The following is a 19,623-nucleotide window of genomic DNA, read 5'->3' on the forward strand; positions in this document are numbered from 1 at the left end:
CCGTCCCTAAGCCCACCAGAACTTCACTCACAGACTGTCACTGTGCCAGCACACCACGTACACTGTATGGAAGTTTACCGTGAAAAACACAAAAGGACAAGGTTTCTTCAGAAGAACAGCAACTGACCCTCAAGTGAACCCATTTTAACAACCAAGTGAGGCCCCAGGGATGGCACTTCAGCCAGGCCATGGGTCTAATGTGGCACCTGTCAGTGAACCACCATAACCACCTCTACAACAGCGACAGGAATCAGAGATTCAGAAAAGCGTTCACACAGGTCTTTTCATTCTGTAAAGATACATTTTAAAGTCATACAATGCATGGGTAGAATTTTAACTATTACTCTAAGCATCTCAATTTCTTCCCACTAAAGGAGATTATGCCACTAATCCTATTGCACACTAAATTTCCATCCATAATTGCTAATACTAGATAGTTAATCATTTCAGAGGTTTAGTGGATAAAATCTTACACACAGAGTTCATAATGAATGCAAAGGCCAACAGGCAGCTGAGGGAAAGGAAGGACTGTCTGACTCATTCAAAGCTTTACTTAGCACTTATTTACTCAAATCAATACTATAAGTGATATAATTGTCTCATTAAGATCTAGAAATAGATGCCATTACTCAAAGAAAATGATCCATAAATCTCAGGAAAACCCGACCTGACTCCCTTGAGCAAGCAGCGCCTTCAGTCTGGCTATCTCGGCTCGCAGCTCCCGGATGAGCTTGACGTTGGCGTCCTCGTTAATGGTAGGCTTGTTGATGATGTTTTTGGCTCTATTTGCATAGCGAAGAGTACTCAGGGTTTCTCCATAATTGACATCAGCAGGTGAAATGGCTGTGAAGAATGAATTCAAAAAATAATTTATCTAGCACTCCATGTTCCATTTAACACAAAGTCGGTTTGTAATTTAAAAGTTAGATTAACCCCAGGTCATTGGATAGACTAAATATTCACTGTCACAGTAATGAATATTAAAAATGATCTAAGATTTATAGGAAGGAGTGTTCCTGATACCAAATTAAGTGTCATTCTGCTCAAGTCTAGAATCAAACACGTAAATGACTCTGAAACGAGACCCGAGATCCCCCAATATAGTGAGGCGTTTTCTCTGTTGAGAATATAAAAAGAAGAGGTTTTAAAACTATTTATAATGTCAACATTAAGTAAGAATTAAAATATTTTCTAAAGTTCTGGCAAAGTCTACCATCTACAAAAACACACAACGCGATAACCTTTTAAAAGAGTCAGTAGATCAGTTAATTCTTTGTTCTTAAAATTTTGGCTAGGTTTAGGTGACTATACCATGTGAATACAGAATGGATCCCAGGGTAGATCCCTGTGTCCATGGCTGATGGGTAACACTGGGTGGGGAAGGACACGGAGAGAAGGAAAGAGGAGATGGACAAAGAGGAATGGTTTTGAGTTTTCCTCATCTCCCCTTTCTATGTTTTTTCTTTATTCTGTGTCTTTACAGTTAATTGGCCAAAACATCAAAATAAAGCATATTAGTGTTATAATTACTTGTTGTATTGTCCCTCTCAATTCTTAGTTATAAATTCCACATTTACTGCTTTATGGAAGAACCAAAGTTGAGTTATTTTTACTCTGTGTCCCGGTCATGAGTTCTCCTATGAGCTACTTAGTGAAGTGAAGAGTTTCTATTTGAAGCAAGGACAAACTGAGAAGCTTTCTGCATGTTATCAGATTCCACACCAAGGCAAGGCCAAGTAACTTACTAATATGTGACTACAGACTGGAGCATGATAGGTGGGACTTACAAAACAGAAAAACCATTAGTGTTTTAAGATAAAAAGTGTGCTATTTCCTAATTAGACACTTTAACCTTAAATATTTTCAGTTAACACAAAGGAAACAGTGTATGCTCAGGAAAATAACCTAAAACTCTTACTGGCGATCATGATAGTTTTAGAGTTTCCTCCAAGGCTATCTTTTAACAACCAAGTCAAAACAGAATCCCTGTAAGGCACAAAAACTTGCTTCTTCTTTACAAGAGGATTTGCTGCATCCTGAGATAAATCAGCTGCAGGGAGAAAGAGAAACAGAGGGAAAGACAATTAGCAAAGCTCCTTTTTCCTTCTAATTTTGCTTCAGAAAACCTTGAGGATATTACCTCAGTTTGCAACACAGACATTAAACATAACTGCTTCGTGTTAATACAGTACCACCAGGAAAAAGAGGCAAGAGGCGAGTCTAAACCTACCTAGGGAGGAAATGACGTTCCCCAGAGTCACGAGGGACTTGTTAATGTTCCCCCCTTCCTTAAGCCGAACCCCGGTGGCTCCAGTGGCATCTGCGCGCTCACTTCCAGCAAGATCGACTAAGTGGATCTTACTCACAGTTTCACATGGCATTTCAGAATCAAATTTTGCCTGTGGTAGAAAATATAAAATTGAAGAAGTGTAAAGGACCCTGATGTTATTTATGGTACAAATTCTAATTAGTTTCCACTCCTCACTGAGATGTCTCAGAGCAGATTTTTTTTTTCTATTTCGCTGTATTGTTGACCTTCATACTGATTATAAAGCTTTCAAAATTAAATTCAATATAACAGATGTCTACCACATATGATTCTTAACCTTTCTGAAGAAATAGTCCATTACACACATCACTCAGTCATTCTCAACAAAGCCCTCTGAAGCAGACGGTGGCAGAACAAGAAACTGGGGACTGAGGGGCACTCAACAGAGAATAATGTGAAGTAAACAAATAATTACATTTCTTCTCATCTGGAATCTCTAGCATTCCCAATGCAAAGGCTCTCCAAAACATGAGAAATGCAAACAAGTACATAAAAGATCATTCAACCACTACTCAATGTTGAAACATCTTGTTCCCCAAATTATAAAAATTGTGAAATCTTAACTACCATAGTCCTTGTTTCTCAACTCTACCAAAATTTTATTTTCCCAAAAGATACAACCTCATTTAAGTCTTGAACCACAATGCCCCCCAAATTATCATATTTTGATATAAATGTAAACCTCTTAGAAACTACAGATGGTCTATATCCTAATTAAGCATTAACCAAGCAGCAGAAAATCCAATAAACTGCAATAAATCAAAAGCAAGGATCTAATAAAAGGTGAAGACATGGAGAATTTGAAGGGAGTTGTTCTGATTGACCTCAGAGGCTGTTCCTATTTTCTGGATTTCTGATCCCTCATTCCTGAAATGCTGCCTTGTTGTGTCTCCTGTGCTCTCCTTTCACTGCCAGCGAGGACGCGTCCAAGCTCCCAGCACACACGTGAGCCCTGAGAAGACCTGACATTTTCACATTCATCTGTTCTACTGACCTCGGTGTTAAAATGTTTACCCTCAACAGTTTCTACACATATTCAAGATGCTCCCCACCTCTTGATCCTAATGAATTCTCACGTCCTTTAACCTCATGCGGATGATCACGCTCAGCACTGTGCGGCGAGCACCATGGAGCGATAATGGGCGGCACTGAGTCACTCACCAAGCCGCCTCACTCACAATCCACTATCTACCACAGAGTTTGCAACAATGAAAACTTTTGCTTAATTAAGCCCAGAGCAAGTTTTTTTCCATGTCTAGACTTGTGTAGAAAGTCTGCTAAATATTTCTTAAGGGTACACACATCAGGACACTCCCAATCCCTGTGAGTATCATCAGAGAAGCTCAGCGAGCAGCCCGTGTTCATCTTTAATTAACAAGACAGTGACAGGCAGTCACCTTCACCTGCTGCTGCTCCTGGTCCAACCAGTCCTCAGCTGGTGCTAATCAGCAAGCAAAGACCGTAGGGACAGAGCCAGCTGGCATCGCAGCTGCCCTACCTGAGTGAACTTGATGGTGAAGATGGCATGAGACCTGCTACTGACATCATTCATCCCAGTTGCTGCCGTGGTACGATTGATATTTCCTGCATCCATGAGTTCTTCCACGTCACCATAATTCTGTACTAAATGTTTGGATAAATCTGAAAAAAAAAAAATAGAGAAGATGAAAAAGTCTCCCTAATATAGTAAACAGAACATGAAATTGCTCACTATGAAATAATACACAACTCTACAAATCGGCCAGTCTGTGTAATGAGCTCGCTGGCCTCTCCACGTGGTGGTGCAACCTGGGAGCTGGGCTGCTGGGATCACATCCCAGCTCTGCTACTGACTAGCCACAGACTTACACAGTTAGGGACAAGCTGCGCAGGCTCACTATGTTCTGGTTGCCTCACCTGATGCTGTGTCCCTATCACAAAGGTATTTGGGATAAATGTAGCTCTTATCACCAACCTCATTAGTATCAGTCATAGCACAAAGAAGAAAAATGTAAATGTGCTACCTTCATGCAAAACCCAAAAGCATTTTTTGAATATTTTGGGGGGGGGGGAACCATACACTCCAAAAAATAAAGGCTTCAAAAGTAATGCTTGAGTGAAGGGTTCCTAATCCCTGCCCTAGAGGCCCCCACCTCCCCTTCTGTCAGGTAACCAAATGTTACATTTGGGTCTTCTTCTAGAAAGACCCATGCAGATATAAGCAATTACATTTACATACAATCATCTTTGTTCTCCCTTTCATACAATTAGTAGCATATCATAAACATTATTTTACATCCTTCTTTTTATGGAAGAACATTCTCTGACAGTTAAGGTGATTACTTGTTCGTTTTTAAGGCTGCAGAGCATTTGATCATACATTTGTACCATAACCAACTTCACCAGAGTCCTAATGAGACTATGGAGGTTGTTTACATTTTACTTCCAATTACAAGTAATTCTGCTACAAATAATCTTGTACGTAGGTCTTTTCAAATGCATGTGAATGTTTCCGAAGAATAAATTCTTAGAGGTGGAATCACTAGGCTAATGGTCATTCTAAATTTTGACAGCTATTCCAACAGTGTCCTGCCCAGAGGGAATCTGCACGCAGCAGTAATAATGTTTGAGAGCACTTATCTCCCAGCACCCTCCCGACAATGCCCTATCAGACCATTTACATCTGCCTAAGATGGGTGGCAAGTGTCATCTCCAAGTATTTTTATCTTATTTTTCTCTTATTATGAGTGAGGCTGAGCTTTCCTTCCTCCACCTAAAAATCATCTGTATTTCCATTTCTGTGAACAACCTACTCACATTCTTTGTCCATTTTTCTACTGTTTGTTGGATCTACACTGAATGATTTATAGGTGTTCTTTATATATTAGGGAAATAAGTCCTTCAAAACTTGAACTGAAAATATCTTCCCTGTTTCATAAGATTTTTTACTTTTCTTACAATGTTTCTACCAAGCATAAAACTTTAGATATTTATATTTTTTACCCTTTCAAATTTAACATCCTTTATTTTGTGGTTTCTGAACTTCAAGCCTTAAAAAGCCTTCCCTCCTCCAAGTTTTTGGAAAAAAAAAATTAACCAAGGGTTTCTTTAATTTATCTGTATGTTATGCCTAAACCTGTGATCCATTTGCCATTTATCCTGGTACACATATTGAGCTATGGTACCAAGTTCCTTTTTGTCCTCCCAGATGGCTTAATAATCCTTCCAACAATTCCTCCAATGTTTGAATTAGAAACTAACCTGCATACATATCAAGGTCAGATTCTGGACGTTTTACCCCACTTATCGCTGTGTCTCTTCATACACCAGCTTTATATGTCTTAACACTTGACAAGACTATTAAAGGGAAAGCCTGAAGAGATGAGTTATTCTAACCTATTTTTTAATATATCTTTAATTGACAAATAACAATTACACATATTAAAAGGGTACATAGTGGCTAATTTATCAATTTTTTATTTTGTTACATGTATATACTGAATAGTGGTGAAGTCTGGATTTTTAGTGTGCCCATTCCCTTAAGGGTTTATTAACAGTAATAGCTATTCTATGAAACAACTACATAATGGCACTCCTTGCTTTAGGTATAGAAGGCAAAAGTTCATATTGAAATTTAATAAAATACAGATGAGGTCCAACCAGTACACCAGACAATCCAAACCAGAAATAACTTTAAACCCAGGACCAGTTCACAGTCTTTAAACTCAGGACCAGTTCACAGTCTTCAAACCCAGGACCAGTTCATAGTCTTTAAACCCATGACCAGTTCATAGTCCTTGCCTCCAAGAGACACATGTGATGTGAAGGACATGAAAGCCATCCCTCTGTGTGAGTTCTACAGGACACCCAGCACGAGTGACCTCATGACAGTGAAGACAGCTGCCTGACAGAGACAGCCCTAAGTCCAGTCTATTCTTTTGCTTTCTGTACAAGCCACTTATTTGAAATGCCCGCTATAATAATTAGCAAGGTCCAGTCCTTTACCCATCATTACTTGTGGCATTCCTCATAAATGACTGTGCCACAACTAGCATATCATAACACAGAAAGGAAATCCTATAATTGCTCCTTTTAACAGATAAGCATTCTTAAGAGTATCTTTACTATCACATATTATCATCATGATCAGTAAAGATATACTGCTGAAAGGCAAAGCTGTTTAAAGAGACAAGCTATAGGCCTGTTGACCTTGTTGAGAACATTAGAGAAATCAATCTCCAGAGACTTCTTAAAGCCAGAGGACATGCACTGGTGAGCTCCACAGGAGCAGGCAATGCCCAACACAGTATGAATTCACCAAATGCCACTGTGGAGTAAAAGCCCCTGACCTTTTGTTACTAAAACTAAACAATGTTTTAAATCTCCCGCTACCTTTCTTCTTTGCCAGTGTTACTCTTTGCTCAGGCTTACCCTCCACATACGGTCCTTCCTTGGGATGCTCACGGACTCGTAAGTTGAAGGTTTTAGACGACTTCCGCCTAAGGAGATCTCTCACGCGTTCATTATAAATTTCTAAGTAGCTAAAAATTTTAAATAAAATTGAATTCAGAAAAATTATTTCAGACATTAGCAACAGTAACACCACACAGCAGCAACATCTGTCTATGGGTGGTGACCACATATCAGGGACAGTAAGTCCTCACTTGGTGTCACTGGCAGGTCTTGGAAAGTGGGATTCTAAGCAAAATGAAGTACGGCAGGTCCTCAGATAACATTCTTTTCAATGTTGTCACAGTATAATGATGAGGAACTAACTGGTCTCACCATACAACATTTCACTTAAAATAGCAGGTTCCAGGGACCTACTCTGGGATGTCACAGAGACAGCTCTTACTTACAATGCAAAGCACTTGATGTGGTTTATTTCACTGAGTCCCTCCAAGAGCCCAAAGGTAGGTACCACTACTGTCCCCAGTTTTGGGTTAGGCAAGGGAGGTTCAAGGTGTTTTAAACACTTATCCAAGGCCACACAGCAGAAGCATCCGGGAGAAACCTAAATTGCCACTTCTACCTTCAAAACTACTAAAGAAACTTGGCTCTCAACATAGGTTTAATTTCAAGGAAGAAAAAGCACCTCGACAATTCATATTTATTTATAGATTAGATTTATAGTGACCCTATCGACGTAAAGGATGCTATAGACCTTACTAAGCTAAAGAATGAGGAAGGGCATTGGGCCAACACTGAAAAGCCAAAAGTCGACTTCCTTCAAGATGAACATCCTGCGTTAGTTCTCAACCAAGCTGTGTGGTTTCTACCAGCCTCCCAAATCCTTGTCCAAACTGTCCCCGTGGAAGCCATTGAAAACTTTCACAGAAAATCATTACCTCAGCAGTGAGCTTTTTTCCCAGCTACCATAACAAGTCCAGGAGGGGAAGGGGGCAGATCTTTTCTTTAGGAATCTAAAGGGCTTATCCATTCCTAGTGCCTAAAAGCAAGCCACGCACCCTTACCTCGGGCCACCAGCCCTACCTGACTTCAGTTCGAAAAGATGCTTCATCCCATCTGGTGGTTTCATTTATCCGACTGAAGAGCCCTTCACAGATCCGAGGTATTAAGCCACAGTCACCCTGTAATGGGAAAGAAGAAGGTCACAGCTATCATTTGAAGTAAGAGCAACTGATGACTGAATGTGCCATTTCCTCCACACAAACCCCTCCCTGCCAACTGGGACTCCAGACACCATTACCTGCCTGGACTGCCTCCTACTCTGGGAATGAGAAGGCGTAGCCCTCTTGACTTCTGCAAGCTGGGACTTTAGTAATACATGGTTATAATTATTAATCCATTAAATCAGGGAGAAGACTCATTCTCTAACTTTCAAACAAGATACTCTACAACTGCAGGATAAAATGTTAGGTATCTGGTAAAATGACCTAAGAAGATAAAACACACCCAGCAGAGAAAAATCACCAAAAAATCTTAGTAAGTCCTCACAGGAGTTAGTGACGTTTAGGTGGTAAGGCCACATTAAAACTCACACTACGACCCTCCTTTAATATAGTAATCCTCACACTGGCCTTCCTACATAGAAAGATTTTTATATACCACAGCACTTACACAACGCGGGTACAATATTCAATAATATTCACGTTTCAATCAACATTAACAAGCTGATGAACCTCAGAATGATACTAAAGATCAGACAAAACCATTCTAACAAGAACAGGAAGCCAAACCGGAGCCTCGATGATTTATCCTCAAGTCTCCCCTACATCCACCCAACCCCGGCTCACAAAATAAAAGAAAGGCCATCACTACTATAAGAGATATTTCACTTTGTTTCATTAAATCAGTACCAATTCTTATCAAGGAAAAATGAGACTTTCACCATGTTTTTGGTCCCAACTTTAAGATAGATAGATAGAATACCCAAGCAATACTCAACTGTAAGGTCCTAGAAAAACACTTGTAATTTATTAGTGCTTTATAAATATTTAACTTACATTAAATAACTACTAGGGGCTTGGCACCTGTAGGTCAAGCAGCTAAGGTGCCAGCAATATACACCAGAGCTGGCGGGTTCAAATCCAGCCCGGGCCTGCCAAACAACAATGACAGCTACAACCAAAAAATAGCCAGGAGTTGTGGCAGGCGCCTGTAGTCCCAGCTACTTGGGAGGCTGAGTCAAGAGAATCGCTTAAGCCCAAGAGCTGAAGGTTGCTGTGAGCTGTGATGCCACACCACTCTACCCAGGGTGACAGCTTGAGGCTCTATTTCAATTAAAAAAAAAAATTAAACAACTACCAAGGAATCAACATGCAAATTTCATTTTTAGAGATTTTGAGGTGTTTTTTCATCCTCCAAAGCCACTGTAGGAAAGTAGGAAGAAAGAAGTCATGATAAAAAGAAATATAAAACTCTTAGAAAACTATCTGTTTGTTCTCTGCTTTTCGGCATTGAGGACTCACAGGAAAGCATTTGTCGACTTCTCACATAAAGGAAAAGCCTGGGCTTAAGTGAAGTTGCATGCACTGAAATAATCTCATCTGGAAAGACCCGTTCTCTAAGACACTACTCTATGAAACACAAAACTTTCAGCATAAAAGACACCTCTGTGCCTGATGGCAGAAGCCCTCGGGCCTCTACTAGTATCTCCACCTCCAGAACAGGCCACAAGCTTGGCAGAAGCTGGACAGAACAGTCACTACAACATAAGAAAAATAAAACACACTACATGATCTAAATCTGGAAAAAATACAGAAGAGACAAAGTTCCTCTAATAATGTCTAGTTTTTAATCTTCCATGTTTTGGGGCAAGTATAACATTAATGTCTGTTAATTTACATAGCTTAACTACTAAACCGTACATACAATGTTTTTTATCATTATTTTTTTCACCTAGGCACATTTCTCAGAACACACTACACTTATAACTAAACTATATAACTTTTTTTTGATATTTGCAGGATTCATATAGTACCCTTTGAACAAAGAGTTAGATTTTTTTCTTACATTTTTCTTGGCAAAAAAATGTTTTGAATAATTTTAAAAAGAACAGACTTCAGTAATTTTATTCAAACTGTTGCGCTGGCAGAAAAGAAGAATAAATTACTTATGGGCCTAACATACTTTCTTGATAAGATTACAAGGCCTTTAAAAACAGAAAATGAACTGGGACTTGCATCCATTATTCATGCTTATAAACTTAAAACTACTTCTAATTTAAAATCTCTCAAAGGAAATTTAGTCTAGCTTATTACTGAGTTTTATCTCATTACTAAAGAATGATCAGGAACACAAAAAGCAAGTTAGCACAGCCCAAGTAGATAAAAGCGATAATTCTGTGGGTGCAGAAAAAGATAAGGAGGCGCTGCCTTCCCACAGCGTGAACAACGTACGGCATCCCCCATCATCGTGTAGGACTTCCCAGATCCAGTCTGTCCATACGCAAAGACACAAGCGTTGTAACCTTCAAAGGCAGATTTCACAACATCCGTGCCAAGGGTTCTGAAAACCTGAAAGCCAAAAAAACACACAACAGATACAATTACCACGGATTTTAATAAAAGACCCTTCAGTGTTGACGATATTCTTGAATGTGACTTTTTGCTCTTAAGGATTACACCATATAAATAAATCACCACAGAACCATTAAAAACAGAATATGTCTGTACCCCAGTTTTTGATCAAAAATAAATTTTAGCAAGCAAAGAGCATCTTCTTTCTATGTAAGTTTACAAAAAAAAAAAAATCCTGAAATATAAAAATGTAAACAAGGTAAAGTGACAATCATATCTAGAAGCAAAGATGATTTTCAAGCATGACGATTTACTATTCAGCATTATATAAACTTTTAAAGCTCATTCTATCAGAGCTTCCAGAAACTAAGTATGCAAAATCTAAAGGTCACAGCAGCCAGAAATTATTGCCCAAACCAAGCCTAATCGCTGCCATCCTTGTAAGGGTCCAGCTATTTGACCCTATAGGGTCAAAGTAAACCTCTATAGGTTTTGCCAGAGCTGAGTGATAGGTGGGTGTGGACGAGGCTGGGAGGGCTGGGGTCCCCCTTGTCATTGTCCAGACAGGAGAAGGCGGGGTGGGGGCAAGCTGTGTGGGGCTGGGGGGCACACCTACAAAGGCCTGAGTCCATGTCCGAGGTACACACAACGTCCACTTGAGCAGTGAATGCCACAAATGCTTCCCCTGTACAACTGTAAATGAGGCAAAATGAGAGGCAAGGTTGTCCTAGTTCTACCCAGCTGGGAAAGGACGAGCCAAAGCTCTCCTGCCACCTGGGCCCTCGGCCCAGCACACTAAAGGCACATAAAACATCGCCCTGCTTTACAAAGTGGGCACATCAGCAGCTGAAGGGCTCTTTGGTGGAGTCACCACAGTCCAGGAGAGGGGCCCCACCAACCACACAGAAGCATTCCATCTGTGAGGGATTCCACTCTACCCAAACTCAAAAGACCCAGATGGATCAACCAGAAAGTCATCTCCAACTCCTGCAAACCACAGAGACCAGCAGGCCTCACACTTCACCATACATTAGAATCACAATGAAAAGTCCAATGGCCAAGCTGGCAAGCCAGCCCAATCAAAATGAATCTGAGGGGGTAAGAACCCAGCAATTACTACTGTCCAAACTCCCCATGCAATTTCAGAGTATAGCAAAACTTGAGAGGCGGCCTAGAGCACTCTCGCGTGAGCACACATGAGATCCCAGGAGTCCCAGGGATTCTGCAGGGACAGCCAAATTCCTAGCAGGGTGGAATGTGACCCAAACCAGAGGGAATGTGTGGGGACAACTCTCTCCCCTTCAGGGATCTGGGTCCCTGGCAGGAACACCCACACTCTTGATAGACCCGATAAACTTAGAGCCATCTCTATCTCAGCTCCACATAAAGCACTCCTGCTGCTAAGTCAGTCTGTCATCCAAGGACAAGATAAAAATACGAACTACCGGACTTCAGTTTGCCTTGGGCTCTACCGTGCATGGCCTTGTAAAAGATTTACAAACTATCATTTCAACTGAGTCACTTCCCAAAACAGCCAGACTCATTCAATCTGAGTTAATTTTTAATTAACCATTTCAGCTTCAGGAGCAGATAGTTTCTGATCCTATTCTCAACTATGATGGGAGCTCACGCTCACTGGGCTCACTCTCTCCCCCTCCTGCGTCTGTGCACCGGTCCTCACAGACACTGCAGGCAAGCAGGGCTGCTAGCCACCACCTTTCTCATCACCACCCTCTTCCCACACCTGCCACAACAAGGCTTGGCCCCAGTCCCACCTCCCAAACTTCTAACAAGAAGCAGAATAAGGAATCCCAAACTCTCAGGACTCCAGCCCACCAGGCCAAGGTTTAATTCAGCACTGTATACACAAAGTGAGTAAAAATTCTAAGTATTTCTCCAATTCTCTCAGATTAAATAAAACACAAAAGGCAAATATCATTTTTATGAGTTCACTGGACAGAGAAAAAAACCTTTCTATAAATTTCTCAAAGGATAAAAGGATCTTTTCTCATACTTTGATCTCTAGCTAAAACACTATGTAAAAACAAAACCCAAAGGTTTTCAGAATTCTTCTCAAGAGCTAAAATCTGCACCTCCCATTTGACTATTACTTTATTGTCCAGAAAGTTGGCTTAGGAAGTTTTCTGACAGACTCAAGGGGCCCCGGGCTGCTGGGGTGGAGGGACATGACTCCAACAGAACTGGACAATGCAGGCCTGGGGGGATAGGGGGGCACAGACACACACCTGACTCAGTCTCAGCTTCAAGAAACCCACCCAGGTCAGGCCTGGGACCCACAAAAGCAGCAGACACTGCCCGCACCTCCAGGGGACTTGGCAAGGAAATCAGGTCGTGAAAGCTCACAGGCCAAGGTGGGAAGGGAAGGCCTGCTTCGAAAGGCTGACGGCCTGCAGGGGCAGCAGAACCCACTGAGCTCCCTCACCTGGCCTGATGACCCGAAATCTACCTCGCTGCTTGTCAGCACAGATTCTAAAGCTGATTGCCAGAGTAATTCAGGGCATTCACCTGAGAAGAAACTGCCCACAAGAGGGCACCGTTAAAACAAAGACTCTCCCATCTAGCTTGCCAAGTGGGAGATGTTAGGTTTCCAGTTTCTCCAGGGTTGAATTAGGGAACTAGTTATGTGAGATCAAAGCCTCCCTTTGGGGCTTCCAATAGCCATTAAGAAAATTAGACCTTATTTAATGGTCTTTAATTTACATGACTGTGGATTTAAATTGCTCATTGATATTTTTTTCTAATTCTAAAAATTAATTTGGAAGGAAGAAACATTAATGGTCATCTTACCTGATATTTATTTAACATTAAGGGAAACCCGACTTGAACTACAGTAATAGGCACAATCTATTTTCTCAATATGCCTTTACATTAAAATGATTTTAAAAATTTAAAAAAAAAAAAAAAAAAAGAGGGCCAGCATCATGCCACCTGCCATGCTCCCCTTTATAGCACCTGTCGGCGCCCTCCCCAGGCCTGAAACAGCAGCATGAAAACCTCTGTCCATACTCAGAACTCTCAGAACTGAAGTTTCTGGGGTTTTTTTTGAGACAGAGTCTCACTTTATCACCCTTTATAGAGTGCTGTAGCATCACAGCTCACAGCAACCTCAATTCCTGGGCTTAGGTGACTCTCTTGCCTCAGCCTCCTGAGTAGCTGGGACTACAGGTACCTGCCACAACACTCGGCTATTTTTTTGTTTTGCAGTTTGGCCGGGGCTGGGTTTGAACCCACCACCCTCAGTATATGGGGCTGGCGCCCTACTCACTGAGCCGCAGGGACCACCCTGAAGCCTTTTTTGTAACAGCGTATTCTCTTATTCAGAGTATTTACATGGTTTAACAAGACAGTAGTGTTTACTAACGTATCTCCCAGCTCTTCTAGTTTCGTAATTTAATGTAACACTCAGGTTATTCATGTGGAGTTAAAGCCCCAAAAGCATCTGAGCAGAAATGTTGCACATACATCTAAAGCATTGAAGTTATTCTTGCTGGCTGAAAGCTTTTTCATTTTATTTTTATACTCTGGACATCTATTTTTAACTTACAAAGAACTAAATCTGTTACTGCTTCCCTGATCTTGATTCCTGCGGAACCCGGAAACGTCTCCTGTCCCGTCAGTTAACCGCCACCCTAACCACGTTCATTAGGTCAGCAAACATTTACCGAGCATCTCCAGTGTGCCAGCCCTGCTGTCAGGCAACACCCTCTTCTCCAACCCTCAGCTTTCTCTTAGCACAGCCTCTGTCTACAGAAGATTTAGAATTCCAGTTAAATAAGGAGACAGTCGAGCAGCTCATGAGATAAATAAGAAGGGAAGCCCCGGGAGGCTTTCCATTCATCCTCTGTAGAAGACACTCAGGAGATCACTACAGTGAACTGGTTTTAACCTTAACAAATTCCTTCATACCTGCCACTTCCTTCTCCATACCAAAACGTGGATTCTAGTATCTATAACAATTTTTATTCCTCACCAGACTACTAGTTACCAGTGTTGACTAATCCAATCGTCTTGACACCAAGGTCATCTTCACTCACTCACTCTTTCATTTATTCATTCAACAGGGCTGCCCTACCCCCCTGTCCTCTAGAACATACCACACCTTTCTCCTACATCCTTAAGACCCAGTGGCATCTGCACTGCCCTGTGCAACAGCCCCAGGGCTCAACTCTGCTACTGTTAAAGGTCAATTAGGTCTACGAACAACATGAGCAAATTCCTTAAGCTTACTGAATCTCTTTGACAAAGAAAATATAACTTATGCTCAAGCAGAACAAAAGCAATCCATGTCACCAAAACATGCAGACTGAAAGTCTGAAATTAAAATGAAATAATAAAGTTTCAAAAAAGAAAAACGGAGCTAATTTGGTTCTTGTGAGGACTGAAAGAGGACACCAAGTAGATTTATTTCTGGCACCTCCACGAACCCAGGCAATCCCAGCGCACCTCTCCTCTTCTGGCCACCTTCACACCCGTCTCCTCTCTCTGAATGGCTCCTGTTCCCATCACTGCTGCCCCTTTCTATTTCTCCCTGGTTTTTTGTTGTTGTCATTTTTTATTACGTTGCCCAGGCTGGTCTGGAACTTCAGGGCTCCAGTGACCCTCCTACTGCAGCCTCCCTGCAGCTGGGACCCTGGGCCACTGCGTCTGGCTCCTGCTTTTCTCTCATATTGGCCCCCAAATCTTCTAGATTCGGCCACTCTAGTCCCTAACTCCAACATTTACATTTCCTCAGAAAGCCAATCTCCTCCACAAACTAGTTCTGGACCATCTACATTGCTCTATCATAAGGTTCATGTGAATCACTGGGGATCTTGCTAAACACTGAAAATCTGAGTGAGCAGGCTGTGAACTAGGGCCTGAGAGCCCACATTTCTCATGGGGTCTCAGACAACGCCAGTGATTCCGGTGCATGGACACTGCCAGCTGCAGGGAACTAATACTGTTTCCATGCTCTGCTTTTCATGGTGGCACTGCACATATCACAACCCAGGGCAGGCAGGACGGACAGGAAACCTTATCCCCACTTTAACACTTGGAGACCGGAAGCAATGTATCTAAAGAAGCCGTTGACAAGCCAGGAAGAATCCCAGCAAAGAAGCCTGAGCTTTTCCACCCATCCTAATGCTCCCTCATGATCCCACTGTGCTCAACACCCAGCTTTGCCTCACCCAGGGAAATACGCCTGTCCTTTTGCTCACATCAAGTGCCAATACCACTGTTCTTTTTTTTTAGAGAGAGTGTCTCACTTTATCCCCCTCAGTAGAGTGTTGTAGCGTCACAGCTCACAGCAACCTCCAGCTCTTACGCTCAGGTGATTTTCTTGCCTCAGCCTCCCAAGTAGCTGAGACTACAGGCGCCCACACAACACCCAGCTATTTTTTTGTTGCAGTTTGGCCGGGGCCAGGTTTGAACCTGCCACCTCGGTATATGGGGTCGGCACCCTACTCACTGAGCCACAGGTGCCGCCCTTTGTGCCTGTTCACTTCCCATCTACATTTTCACCCTTAACAGCCACGAAGGCAGGTTTCTTGGACAAATTCCAGATCATTCTACATTCTAGAAAGATTCTAGATGAAACATTCTTTCTAGAATCCTTTTGAGAACCTACAATGAACCACACAAGTAGGGGAAATAACTCGAGTTTGAAGCCTATCTCCCAAAATTCCACACTTCAGTGTGACTCAGGGTTAAGCAGCTTATTTACCAGGGTTAGCAGCATGTCAATGTTCCCCCCAAAATCCACTGTTTATAGAGCCCCTTCAAAACAGGAGCCATGTCCAAGTTTCAACAAAAATTAAAAGTTACAATCATCATGCTCAGAGGTGAAAAAGAAAAATCAACCTTTAAAGAACTGAATTCTTCTCAGGCTTAAATAAATGATCCTATATAATAATCAAAAGGCCAAGTTACCAAAAGCGATTTTATATATGTATTCAGGAAAAATTAGCAAGATCTTTTAAGGTATTTTAGGATGGGCATGTTTTTTTCAATATGAAAATAAATCAAAATATTTTGAAAATATCATGTCATACCATTTCTTGTGAAACATAATCTGGACTTTTGGTATCAGCAGAATAAAAAGAAAAGTCATAGGTGAATGTCTTGGTTCGTTCTCTTCCTGAGTCCCCAGTTCCTCCTTCTGGTATCTAGAAAGAGATGATTATTATAATAGTAACAAAATACAGTACACAGAATAATAGCAATATAAAGAGCACTGCCATTTGACACGTAACCCGAATAGGGAAATAAGAAATCTTTCCTCCTAAGAAATATTAAATTAAATGATCACTACTTTCCATATTTATACCCTAGATAAAAAGCACCTAATTCTTTCTAGCTTCCATAAAAAACTAAATAAATAAAACCTAAATACTACCTAAACTCCTTCCAACAATCAAAGTTCTCTGACCTGTGACCCAGGAGTACTATTCTGGCCTTTTTTCATCACTGTCAATTTCTAAGAGCTCAATGCTCCAGCTAGACTCTGTTTTTCCAGGTTCAATTATTTTTATTTACTGTTTCCTCCTCCTCAAGTCCTCCAGAGCTGGACTCTGCACGACTCCAGGGGGTGCTATTCACCTGTATCACAATGCCACCAGCCCCTCCCAGAGATCTGGTGCACCCTTTGAAAACTCCAGGTCCTCTTTCATGATGCTTCTTCCCTCCAGCACTCTGTGCAAAAGTAGTTTCTCCCACCTCCAACAACCTAGACTCCTAGGACACATCATAGCGTGAACTTACTCCAGATGTTTGCATAGATCTTGTCTACCTTGCTATATGCTTAAAGTGAACATAAAAAGCCTTGTTTAAAAATCTTCACATTTGGCTTGGCACCTGTAGCTCGGTGAGTAGGGCGCCAGCCACATACACCAAAGCTGGCAGGTTCGAGCCCCACCCAGGCCTGCTAAAAGGACAATGACAACTTCAACCAAAAAAAAAAAAAAGTAACTGGGGCATTGTGGTGAGCGCCTGTAGTCCCAGCTACTAGGGAGGCTGAGGCAAGAGAATCACTTAAGCCTAAAAGTTTGAGGTTGCTGTGAGCTGTGACACCACGGCAGCCAACCAAGGGTGACAAAGTGAGACTCTGTCTCAAAAAAATGAAAAATCTTCACATTCCCACAAAGCCCCAAATAGTTCCTTGGAAATATGCCGAATAGCTTTCAATGAGCACCACATTTTCCAACATGATTCACCTATTCTAAAGAAATATTGTTACAATACTCACTGAAACACCAAAAATCTAGGCGTCTGTTCTGGTTGCTCAAACATCAGGTAAAAAATACCAAAGAGCAACAGTGTAACTGAGGAAAATAAATGCCACAGTGTACAAAGAAAGGAGGCCACTCAAGGCCAGGGGGCTTTACAAAAGCGCTGTGAGCATGAGAGATGCATGAAGCAAAGAAAAGGTGACCCCCCCCCAGCAGGGAACGCACGAGTGGTGACTGGTGGAAATGAGGGAAGATGCAGGAGCCGGAGGACAGAGAGCTCAGTGCAGGCCAGCAGGCAGCACCGATGCACAGGACCGTGCTACGCAGAGGAAACATTCCAGGAAGAATGCGTCAGGTAAGGGGACACCAGAGCCCCAAAGGAGGCCTACCAAATGATCCCCAGCACTGCCCAGCTGGAAGATAGGAGCGTTCCCCAGCTTCTATTGCTACAGAGCAACTTGCACTACTTTGAAATTGGACCTCAAAGTGTCCTGTCTCTTCAGGCAAAAATTAATAGAAATCTGTTCCTCGGACATGAATAGGAGCCAGAGCTGTACTTGACTCAGGAGCAGCAGGCCTCAGAAACCCAAAGTTAAACTGCTGAACCCACCCATCAGGTGATTTCTTTGGTATTAATTTTATACCCTTGTTTACCTAGTAAGTGAAAAGTATTCAGGATCCTGAACAAATTCATTGACCAAAGAAACACATAAGACTTCTTTTCTTTGACGGAGAGTTCTACTCGGTGGCCCTGGGAGCAGAGTACAGTGGCACCATCACAGCTATCTGTACCCTCAGACTCCTGAGTGTAAGGGATCCTCCCATCTCTGCCCCCACATAGCTGGGACTGCAAGTGTGCACCACCACACCTGGCTAGTTTTTCTAATTTTTGGTAGAGATAGGGTTTCCCTCTTGTTCAGGTTGGTCTTGAACTCCTGACCTTAAGCAACTTCCTTAAACCTTAAAACATCAACCAGAGTGATAGGATTACAGGCATTAGCCACTGCCCTCAGCCACAAGCAGGGTACCTTAAGTGCAAAGGAAGGAAGAGCTTGCCACTCTGGAAAAGAATATTTTTTCCCATTTTTTTCCCCAGGAAAGAGAATTGCTTACTTTAATTTTTTACCTGTGGATTTTTGAACAATATCAGCTCTTTTTTAGGATTACAAACATGATGATTTGAATTAAAAATGGAAACAAATCTAGGCCCGAAGTTTATTTAAATTCACAGAAAGGAGTCAATTTCCAGCAAATGCTCCACCACAAGGACTCAGGATGAAAATGCTGAGGGTCTCCTTCCAGATGGAATAAAACCAGGGATGGGAGTGGAGACTGGAGATCACTCTTCCTCCTCAGGCCTGAGCCCAGGCCAGGAGCATGCTGGTGTGTCGGCTGCACTAGAGGAGGGACTCAAAACAGCAGATTCGCTTTGTTCACCCACCAGTCTCCCCACAGGATACCAAATGGAGGCCCTGGGAACTGGAGCAAGGCCAGGTCACTACTTGCCTTTAAGTTGGTGATGGTTGTTTTGCTTTTCTCCATCTGAATAATGAACTTGGCCTCCAAGTCCCTTTCCCTGCAACACAAATAATTCAATATTGGTTAGAAGAGAAAAGCTTTCCAAAAACAAAATAAAAATCACCTGCCTTTATTTATTTTTTACATAAGGGGTTTGTTTTTAAGTGGCATCTGAGAGACAATCTCTAATACCACCCTTCCCAAGTCCTTACTAACATAAATATGGAGATGCACAAAATAGACACCACCATCAAAAGTTATAACTGATAAAAAATGTGTTGTCAAAACCTGGAAGAACTTCCAACTATAAGCCAAAAGGGGCTGTGATTCATGAAAAAAAAAGCAGCCCCACCCACCTGATTACAAGGAGAAAGACACTTCCTCCCTGTGTCCAGGAGGAAATCTCAGAAGACAATGGGCGTGGCCACAGCAGGTGCAGGCAGGACACGGCCCCTCCCCCACCTTCTTCCCACGTCCACTCAGAAATTGCATTTCCCAGCAAACAGCAGACAGGAGGTGTAGAGAACTCATAAAGAGCACAGTCTGCAGAATGCACACAGGGCTACGGTAAGGAGGGCTACACCAC

General features: G+C 42.0%; 1 protein-coding gene across 6 annotated transcripts in view; it reads right to left on the reverse strand.

Moving 5' to 3' along the window:
• Positions 1-19,623, reverse strand: part of KIF16B (kinesin family member 16B) — a 307,490-nt gene that overhangs the window by 230,770 nt on the left and 57,097 nt on the right. For 5 of the 6 annotated variants that reach the window (XM_023507799.1, XM_023507800.1, XM_023507795.1 and 2 more), the window contains exons 2-10: positions 19,026-19,095; positions 16,344-16,457; positions 10,171-10,287; positions 7,802-7,899; positions 6,740-6,849; positions 3,828-3,970; positions 2,231-2,399; positions 1,919-2,050; positions 668-843 (exon numbers count right to left, since the gene is read on the reverse strand). In XM_023507799.1, coding sequence (XP_023363567.1) covers positions 668-843; positions 1,919-2,050; positions 2,231-2,399; positions 3,828-3,970; positions 6,740-6,849; positions 7,802-7,899; positions 10,171-10,287; positions 16,344-16,457; positions 19,026-19,095 — 1,129 coding nt within the window. The other variant, XM_023507798.1, reaches the window with a different exon arrangement.

Source organism: Otolemur garnettii, unplaced genomic scaffold, assembly GCF_000181295.1.
Source record: "Otolemur garnettii isolate 467f Iridium unplaced genomic scaffold, OtoGar3 scaffold00208, whole genome shotgun sequence".
Classification (NCBI taxonomy): Eukaryota; Metazoa; Chordata; class Mammalia; order Primates; family Galagidae; genus Otolemur; species Otolemur garnettii.